Genomic DNA, 10,660 nt, shown 5'->3' on the forward strand with positions numbered 1-10,660 from the left:
AGCCTTCCTCCACGTGTTGGCTGCCAGTCTCACAGAAGGAATGCAGATTGAAAACACTGATTCTAATGTTTCCAGTGCTTGGCAAAGAATAATAACTTCAACCTCAGGTCAGTTCATGTCAGATTTAACTATTAAATCTCACTTTTTATAATGAAAAGTAACAACAGACGATGTGTTTAAGGTAGTTATTTGCACTACATTGATTACCGTATTGGTTTAAAAGTCTGACAGTGTTCTTTTGTGTCTTTATGTCTTTATCCAAACAAAGGGSTGTGCACTATGAGGGAAGGTTTGTGAGTATTTTCTGCTGCTGGTGTTTATCCTGCTCTCATGGTTGTGATGTCTGCTGGTGCAAGAGAAGAGGTGAATGTGGAAACCAATACCRATGCAGCAGAAACCCCAGGAGGGCCCCTCAGATCTGCGCGGGAGAAGTTTCCAGTGCAACGAACATCTGTGACCTGTCAACCGCCGCAGTCCATCATGGTGGTCCGGTCCACCCCTTCAGGAGAGAAAATTCAGTGTGAGAGCTTCCTAATAAATGTAAGCCAGTGAGTTTTATTTTCTGTAAAGGCACTTTTCAGTTAGTTTGTGTTCAGGTTTTAATATGCTGTCATTCCTCTGTTCTACCAAGAGTTGTTTGTGACACGTGAACACTGAATTACTTTAAAAATTGTCTGTTTATTACATTTTTCGCTTAAACACATTGACATTTTGATACTGATGCAATGCATTCTGGGGAGGATGATGATGGGTGCCACTACAGACAAAACTACCAAGAGTCGCAGTCACATTATACACAGATTCAAAGCTTTAATGCGTGACAAAGTTCTAATTTGTATTAGTTTCTATGTTCTGCACAAGAAATGGGTTGAAACAATAAAACGTGATGCTTAGTAAATCAGCTCTGGAGCTAATAACATACACACAGAGTATATACACATACGTATGCATAAAGTAATTGAAAAAAATAACTAAGTAAATGTAAAAATACCTTAACAGAAAATGACTGGTGAAAACGAGTTTCACAGATTTTACTTAGGTATAAGTTATAAAACTGCTCACAATAATCGGGAAAGTAAAAGTACTTTTCCTCACACTCTAAGAAATGAAGTGTTAAATTTACTTAACTAAACTGGTTGCACTGAACAGTAAATTCACACACTGTCTTTTAAAGAAATTGTGTAAATTGCTGTACTTGCTTTATGTGTACCTAGGTGTTAAATTTTAAAGGGATCCACGATTAGTTGTAACATTAGACTTTATTCGATAAACATTTATTTTAACAGTAAAATAAAGACTATAGGATGTTTAGTTTTTACAAATTTTAAATTTAATTTTTAAAAATATATATTACACGGACTGAGCCATTTCATTTACACGCAAAGCTAAGGCAAATGATGACGTCGACAGGTCCTCCGCGAGCTAGCGAGCTATATCCACTCTGAAATTTAATCTTGAACAATATCTGACGATTGTTGACAGAGAGGAGAAGGCAGAAATGACACAGCCTGCAACTGAGAATATGGATGGAGGGCAACAGTTTAGCTTAGTTTGTCGCGCTAGCGCCGAGCTAATACATACGAGGCAATATAGTGTTGGCGCTAAAGCTAAAGCTAACAGGCTAAGCTGGGGTTCTTCTTTCATGAAGCAGCTCTGTTGTCCTCCATTGTCTTTATTTTACAGTTAAAATATATTTTTATCGAATAAAGTCTAATTTTACAACTAATCGTGGGTTCCGAAGTAAACATATAACTTTTAGGTTTTAAATGTAATAAAATAAAAATAAAAGTTGCGTTTTAAAAAAAAATCTATAAAATTACAAATTCTTAAATAAATTATGTACGTACTGTAATGAAGTAAATGTACTTAGTTACTATAAACCTATATGCATATTAACCTGGGTAGATGCTAAAAGGCTAAAGCTGAGGTTCTCCTTCCTTGAAGCAGCTCTGTCCTCCATCCATGTTTTTAGTTTCAGTCTGAGTCATTTCTAGATTCTCCTCTCTGTCAACACGCTACACTTTTATTTTGAATCAGCTGAATGTAAGATGATGTGCAAACTTAACGTTGAAGAGAGCTCGCGCTGGAGGAACGGTAAACGCCATATACCCATAATGCTTTGCGGCGTAAACAACATAGTGACAACCGTGTGACATTTTTTTATTATAAAACTTGAATCAGTATTTTTTACAGTTTGTATTTATAGTTGAAGTAAAAATATGTAAAATAATGTTTAATGTTACAACTAGTCAGAGTTCCCTTTAAAGTAACTAAACACACAGTGGCGTTTGAGCAGCACTGATGCTTCACAATAAGAAAGTGCTTTTCTGCAGAGTTTGAATGATCTCCTTGTCCTTGTGTGACTTTTCTCTGAGCACTCCGGTTTCCTCTTACAGACAAAAAGCATTCCAGCCCAGGCCTCCCTTGCAAAAGAGATTTGTGATCACAACAGCATTTTTCTGGTTACATAAAAGTAAATAAATACTCTTTATATTTATTCTTACTCCAATATAAGCTTACATTTTTCAGCTGTTGAGACATTTAATGTCAAAGCTTTCTTTTGAGAATACTGTAACCACAGGAAGTCTTGCAACTATTTGTTCATTGGACAATTATATACAGTGGCCATGGGAAACACACTGAAGCTGTGTGCTACTGCAGTTCACCAAGTACTGATGAACTCAGTAAACTGTGGCCAGAGGAACTGTAGCAAGAAATGTTTTCTTTTATTTTTTTCCCCAGACGGAAACAAGAAGATTTGTGTTGGATGAGTCAACTCCAGGAAACATTGCTGAGCTTACATCAGCCAAGAAACCCCACAGAAGTGCMACCGACATTTCTTGTGCCAGTAGCATCTGCCAGGTTCCAGTTTGCATCCCTGATGCTACGGCTGGAGAGCAAACCCCTTGGCGTCGACGTTCGCTGAAAGAGACCAACCACGTTTCGCCGTTCCGCCGCCATGCCCTCAGCGTCCCCAACATGGGCACCCTCAGTCCCCTTCATCTGAATAACAGCAGCCCCGTCCACAGCGCCCACCTCTCGCCTGCACGCAGCAACATATCAAGTCCTGGCAGACATGTGGAGAAGCTTGCCAAGGCTCGAAGCAAACTCCTGGAGAGTGAAAGCAACCAAACCCCCAGACTCCCCCCAGACATTAGAGAGCAACTTCGCTATGTGTCCAAAGAGGGGAAGTGTCGCGTCAACCTGTGCCACATTGACGAAAGGGGTCGTTTTTTGTCCGATATCTTTACCTCTTTTGTGGACCTCCAGTACCGCTGGTTTTTATTTGTTTTCATGATGTGCTACATCACTACATGGTTCCTATTTGCTGGGCTCTACTATGTTAATGCATATTTTCGAGATGACCTAGGACCTTTGCAACCTCTTGGCACCCCCGAGAACCACGACCAAGAACAAAAGCACTGTTATTTAGGCATAGATGGCTTCATTTCGGCTCTGCTCTTCTCTGTGGAGACGCAGCGTACGATTGGTTACGGGTCACGTACAGTGTCTCCTGCCTGCCACGAGGGCGTCCTGCTGGTCATGATGCAGTGCATCGTTGGCTCCATGATAGATGCCCTCATGGTCGGTTGTATGTTTGTGAAAATATCCCGCCCAAAGAAGCGAGCCGAGACTCTTCTTTTCAGCCGCACCTGTGTCATCTCGAACCGCGACGACCAGCTCTGCCTGATGTTTCGTCTGGGGGACTTGAGAGAGAGCCACATGGTGGACGCAAAAGTTCGGGCCAAGTTAATCAAGTCCCGCCAAACAGCCGAGGGGGAGTTTCTTCCGCTTGAGCAAACTGAGATTAATCTGGGTTATGAATCTGGGTCCGACAGACTTTTCCTGGTGGAGCCTCAAGTCATCAAGCACAACATTGATGCCAAGAGTCCCCTGTGGGAACTGGGTCCCGAGCAGCTCAGTCGGCAGCAGTTTGAGATCATCGTCATCTTGGAAGGAATTGTTGAGGCCACAGGTAATAAAAAACCATAGAGTAGTAATCAAGAAACGTACCTTCAGCTCAAAACCCTGCGTCACATCAACGCTTTCTAATATAACTTTACAAAGACTGTATTTAGTTACAATTTCCACATCAATCATACTGTAATGATGGGAAGGTTGGTTTGAACCCCAGATGCAGAACTGAATGATTAAGGTCAAAAAAGGTGCAAGAAAGGCTATTTAAATTCAAAAACAAAAGGCTGGAGTGGCAGCAAAGGTATATAACAAAGATTCCAGGACTTGGCATGAGACTAAGACGTAGGCCCTGTCCCAACACCCACACTCCCACCCTCATTCCGCCCTTGTGCACTTCAAATGTGCTTTCATGTTGAAGGGTTTGAGTGCAGCGTGTCCCACATTCTCCACATCTGCCCTTCGCCCCGCCAGTTTTAGGTACTATTTCCGCCATTCTGCGAAGTCTGCATTTTTACGGACTTCGGTGGTGTATTACCCACAATTCATTGCTGCCAAAACAGTGAACATTTTTAAATTACTTTTTTTAAATGAACCTTTATTGAACATTCGAACATGGTACAAAAAATATCAATGCTGCCAGGGGGAATGAGGAACTATAAATTAAAAAAAGAGGAAAAATTATATGTATAAATATATGTAATACTACTACTACTACTACTACTACTACTRCTACTACTACTACTACTACTACTACTACTACTACTAATAATAATAATAATAATAATAATAATCATAACAAATAATAAAATGATTACACCCCAAAAAAGAACCAGTCACAACAAAGTTGTGAGAAACACCTGGGAATGAAACATGACGAACAGGTGAGAGTGGGCGGGGCTGGAGCAAAGACAGGCAGGAGGAAGTAAACAGAGAAGGACAAGACAGAAAACCAGAGTGGAACCAAAATACATGAACACAGACCAGGTGAACTCAGCCTTATAAGCACTGCCTCCACCTGGACAAACAGGTTAGTCACATGCAAAAGAGGGCCATCGACTAACCATAGGCTTGATTAGCTCTATTTAGCCACATGCAAAATGTATTATCTAATGTATTCCCGTGCCTTAGTTTTTCTTTGGTCTGCTTAGCAGACTCACACAGAAAGAAAAAAACTACAATGCTAGCAGGGGCGGAGCCAGAGGCTATGGGTGGTCACCTCAGTAGACATCACAACACCCACTCTGCCAGGAGAGATTTGGTGAAGCCATTTCCATATGCAGAACATTCATTTCAGCTTCACTGCTCGGATAGGCAGTTCTCATGATGTAATTCTGCACGGTAATCACTGCCTGTGTAAATAAATGAGAAACATGAAATACTCAGCCAATTGCCATGTAGGGAAAAATAAGTAATTTTCTGGGTCAGCCCTGTGTCACCAGTGGTCTCAGTCTGACTGCTGTAAAAATTGTCTGCGGCCACTGGGTGTGAGTCCAAATTTTTGTGTTTTCTTAAGCAGAGAGCTGATGTATTTCAAGGGCTTTTCCTTAAGTTTGTCTTTGTGCCGTTTTATTATTATTATTTTTTTGGACTCGTTTACTTCTGAGGCATCGATGAAACTTCTTTTTAAGAACTCTTCTCAGATTTATTTGATTTAGCACAAAGATTGCAAGGACATCCCCAAAGTCACTTATTGTAGCACATTTTGTGGGAATTTTTTTAATGTCCTGCAGCTTCCAAAATAAACTAACCAGGGAAAATAAGTATTTTAAAAGCTTTCCTYCCTTGTTTTCATGCGGGTGATTAAGGTTTCAAACAAACTGTGGAGTAAGATGTGAACTTAAAATAAACTTAAAAAAAATTCCGTCTGCAGTGTCTATGAATAAACATTTTCCCACCAGAAATAACAAAAAAACATTCCAAGGACAATAACAACACAGAGATTTTAGACGTTTGAATGCATCTCATGTTCTAACTGAAGGTGTGTGAGAAGACACGTAGCATCATGGTGACTGGGCATAGTTATGCAAACATATGTCATCATGCTTGTTTTATTTCACAACTGTTTCATACAGTTTAAACGCACTATGTGGCCTACGTGGCCCGCGGTCTGTGCTGCAACCCCTGAATTGAAACACAACAATTACGTCACAATAAAACAAGCTTTGAAACCTCTGGTTTATATTTTTCCCATCTGCACAGAGTTTGTGACAGTGAATCACAAAGGCTTTCATGTTTCTTCGCATGACTGTTAGTAGAATTGATGTAAAAAAAACTGACATTGCCAACAAACAGTATTAGTCATTTAAACAAAAGTAAAAATTGAAGACAACAAATGACACAATTTGGCAAGACAAAGCTCAGAATGAAAACAACACGAGCTGTTTTATGACTTCAACACCTCCCTTTAATAAAAAGTGGCAGATAAAGTGGTAATAATGTATCAGTGTCTCCTCACATTATCTCATCTGAATCATATGAATGTTGAAATGTACACACAGAGTTGTAAAGTAACTAAGTACAAATATTTTGTTACAGTACTTGAGAAATTTTGGGTATCTGTACTTTACTTGAGTAATTATTTTTCAGCTTACTTTTTACTTCTACTTCTTACATTTTCACACAATTCTGTGTACTTTCTACTTCTTACATTTTTAAAAAAGGCAAGAAGTAGAAAGTTGTTACTTTTATTTCATTTATGCTTGTTTTCATTGCAGCTTGTTGTTGTAAAATATAAAAACTATCCATATGAGAAGTATAAATATATAAAACTCTGATASCGTATTAGTTTGTACACAAACAAATCATGTCACTCTCCAGCAGGACATAATCATTAAAATAAAAGGTACTATACTTAAGAAGTATTTGTATTTCATGAATTATATTATTGCATTTGGCCGCAGCCCTCAGATAGATTTTCATTTCGGGGAAAAGCTTTGTGCAGCCTTGATATATGTATATAAACTGAAACAGCTGGACTAGTGCATCCTAAATTTAACATAAATTAATCATTTTAATACGATAAAGTCATTTCTGCATTTTTTTAGGAGGACACCTAACAAATGTCCTCATAGAAAATCTAACTGCTCATTTTAAATCAATACTTTTACTTTTAATACTTAAGTACAAAAAAATACCAGATACTTTAAGACTTTTACTCAAGTAATATTCCTAAAGGAGACTTTAACTTTTACCAAAGTAATTTTTTGGTACAACACTGCATACATATAAGATATTCTTTAGAATGTAATTTGGACATTAATTGCACATGTGATAAAAATCAATAAAATCTGCAAAATCAAAAAAATCTTTCAAACCGATGATATTATTTGTACTACTTTTTTTATTGATATTGATTTTTTTATTGATATTGACAAATAACTAGTTTTATTGTGAAAAGTTTGAGCCACTTGGTACCAAGCGTGAGTCGACATGCAAACATATTGCGACACCATGTGGCACATGTTGTGTACTGCAGCGCTTGTGTTTGTCAGACTCCAAACTAACAGCCTCTTCCTTCTCCTCACAATGAAACAGGAATGATGTGCCAAGCCAAAACCTCTTACATCGAAACAGAGATCGAGTGGGGCGCCCGCTTCGAACCCTGCATGACGCGCGAGAAGGGCTCGTTCAGGGTGGACCTGCGGCGCTTCCACACCACCTACAAGGTGCCGCTGCCCAACTGCAGTGCCAGCCGGGCTCAGCAGTTAATGGCTCTGGCAGAGTGTCGAGTCCAAGGCCACAAAGCCTGCAGACACTGGGAGGCCTGGGCGGAGGAAAACGACAAGTCTCCGTCTCAAAGCCTGTTTGTTATTGGTGACATTCAGGAGGAAAGGATGTCTGATAATGAAACTGAAGCAAGTGGAGAGAGGAGCWTGACATAAAGTTTTGTACACCATACCTTAGACATTTTCTGAGGTATGTAATTTATATTGTGTAATTAATCATTGGGAAACATATGTTTTAACTTTTTCCACAGATGTTAACTTTACAGCAGAAACATGTGTAAATAAAAATATAATTGTGTAGATGTAATTCATGCATTTGTAGATTGTAATCACATGGTTACTTTATTAGAGTTTTATTAAAATCCAACCAGTTCATAACATATTTTGTTAACAACAAGGATCTGCCGATACCAGTTTTCTCAAACTAAGTGTATTTCAGTGTGGGTACCCATCAATACTGAGTACAAATACTGAGTACTTACTGAGTTAGAGCTTTATGTAGAAGTAGGAGACTGTCCTTCCTTACATGCCTACAGCTCCTCTGATTGGATCAAATCAAATGAGCAGCATGACTATTGAAACTTTTTAAATTAAATAACAAATATGATTTTCTTACAACTTGTATCCATTTCTTAAACATTGAACTTTTCACTTGAAATATAAACTGTGAAACATTCAATGGAAATATCAGTACTGATACTGGTATCGATCTTGTGTATCGAGGCATTTTGTACGAGTACGAGTACTTATAAAAAAAGCTGGTATCGGGACACCACTAGCTAACACGTACAAAGGTAAAAAACATTATTGCCCACCGTTGATGGATCAATAGTGGGCTAGAACACAGTTTAAACCCTCAAAAGTCCCTGTAGAAATGTAGGGACCCTGTTATGGTTACAGAAAGTCCTTATAGTTGGACCTCACTATGCCATATAAACAAAAACACACACATTTGCTTTTGTATCTTTATAAGGACTATGTAATTCATCTTCCATTAAGTTCTGTATTCTAACCCTGACCCTTTCTACTTAAATCCCCACAAACCAATGGCGTTTGAGCTTATGAAGATCCACAAAATCATCCCCAAAATATCAGCAGGTCCTTTTAAGTTGGAGCATCAAAATAAATGGTCTTACAAAGGTAACAAAAAACACATGCACATTTTAGTTTTTATTACTTTTGAGTACATTATGTTGATCATAACCATCACAAGCCAGTTAGGTAGAATCTGGTTGGTTGTTACTGTGACAAAATGCAGATATTGTAGGTGTTTCATCAAACCTGGCTTTAATGGAGTAACTTATTAAAAGCAGTATGCATGATCAGTCATGAAAACGAAAAGCACACATTATTTTATTCAGCTTTTTAAATAATTATGATCAGTTTAATGTTGCTGGAGACTGTTAATATTTGCGTCTGCTTTTAATATCTGTACAAATGAGGACGCCGCTTTATTGTAAGCTTTTCAATTTGACGTATTCATAGACCAATACATGGCATACATTCATATTTTAAAGACACACATGACTAAAAATAACTAAAGAATAGTTTATAGTTTATTCTCTGCCTTGTACAAACAGTAAAATTCAGTACAAATAAAAAACTGTATTTCTGTGGATATTGGCTTGAAAGCTGTATTTAAAGCTCTAACAATACTTAATGGTACATAATGCAAAAAGTCTGGAGCCTACTGTAGGCGACTGTTATATAGCTGCTAAAWACTATTTCAGTTGTATGAAACAATTTCATTTACCCCAAAACGTGAATTGTACCAAGCAATTTGTAGAATCAGTGGATCTCTGAGCATGGTGGCAGCAGCACAATACACAGGAAACCCAACAATCAGAGGGRAAAAAAAGAAAAAAGTAAAAACTAGTTTGTCACACAAAGGTGCAAATGCTACATTGTTCTACAACCAATGAAAAAAAACACCTAAATGTAAAAATTTTAGATTTTTTCCCTCTTTTAAATTCAAACATAAAGCATTTTTATTGCAGTGCTGAAAGTCAAAGTCATTTAGATGGAATAAGCTCCCTTATACCAAGTAAAAGATCAGTTTTGATGAATTAAATAATAATAAATGTAATTACAATAATATGAATATTGATAAACATACACAACCTTTGATTATAAACAACTACATGACTGTTAGTTAGCATCAACAATTTAAAAATAACATTTTATAGTTTCTGTGACACTTCTGGCCCCTTTATTACAGGAAAAATGCTGTTTTATGTCCACTTGAGGGCGCAATAAATGGAATCAAGGCTAAAAAAAATGAAAGAAATGAAAAAAACTTAAACTTAAACTTAAAGAGCAAGTCAAATAATTGTGAAAGTCAGAGGGAGGATTCCTGCGTCACTYATTGAAGATTGGACACTAAAGCCTTGATAAACACTTTCAAAACCCTTTTATCTCACTGGAAAAATGGTGCTGCCACCCCAGCTGCCCTGTTATTGTGAATCGAACAGATGAGTTTCAGTATGTGTGCAAGTTTTACACYCCTGACAGTTCAGTGTGTGCTCACAAATTACCTCCAAAATGTTTTAAAACTCTGCAGACCTTTGTTTTAAATCAAATCTTCATCTTTAAATGAAACAATACTTTATTAGCCCACATATTAGCCCCCACTGTTAAAGTTTAAGTGTGTGAGAAGCTGTGCAGACTCATATGTGGGAGATGTACAGGTAAGTGCGGCTGATGCTCCAGTCGGGGGGGAAGTCCTGCACGGAGTGGCTCTTGACGTGCCTCTGCATGGCGACCAGGCTGCAGCAGAACTCCAGACACACGGTGCACTGGTAGGGTGCAGCCCCGCCGTGCGTCCGCAGGTGCTTGATCATGGCTGAGTAGTCCCGCGAGCGCTGACCACAGAGTCGACACTCGAACGGTTTCTCTCCTTGAAGTGACGAGAAGAGACAGGAAGGAAAGACAATTGAAGAGTGAAGACAGGGTGCGACCACGGGTATATATATATTATATTATACAGCGGGTGAAATAAGTATTGAACACGTCAACAT

At 38.4% G+C, this 10,660-nt stretch overlaps 2 protein-coding genes across 2 annotated transcripts in view; one reads left to right on the forward strand and one right to left on the reverse strand.

Annotated features, from left to right (window-relative positions):
• The first annotated feature begins 295 nt into the window (after nucleotides 1-295).
• On the forward strand, nucleotides 296-8,004 carry kcnj20 (potassium inwardly rectifying channel subfamily J member 20). The gene is made up of 3 exons (XM_014008693.1): nucleotides 296-540; nucleotides 2,743-3,976; nucleotides 7,453-8,004. Exons 1-3 carry the CDS (start codon nucleotides 331-333, stop codon nucleotides 7,797-7,799), a joined length of 1,791 nt encoding a protein of 596 aa, XP_013864147.1. The 5' UTR covers nucleotides 296-330; the 3' UTR covers nucleotides 7,800-8,004.
• A 2,305-nt stretch (nucleotides 8,005-10,309) lies between these two features.
• zbtb32 (zinc finger and BTB domain containing 32) overlaps nucleotides 10,310-10,660 on the reverse strand; it is a 9,856-nt gene continuing 9,505 nt past the window's right edge. Inside the window, exon 4 of the mRNA XM_014008662.1 lies at nucleotides 10,310-10,539. Within this exon, the coding sequence (XP_013864116.1) occupies nucleotides 10,310-10,539 (230 nt within the window). The remainder of the gene's footprint in view (nucleotides 10,540-10,660) is intronic.

Source organism: Austrofundulus limnaeus, unplaced genomic scaffold (assembly GCF_001266775.1).
Source record: "Austrofundulus limnaeus strain Quisiro unplaced genomic scaffold, Austrofundulus_limnaeus-1.0 Scaffold52, whole genome shotgun sequence".
NCBI classification, from domain to species: domain Eukaryota; kingdom Metazoa; phylum Chordata; class Actinopteri; order Cyprinodontiformes; family Rivulidae; genus Austrofundulus; species Austrofundulus limnaeus.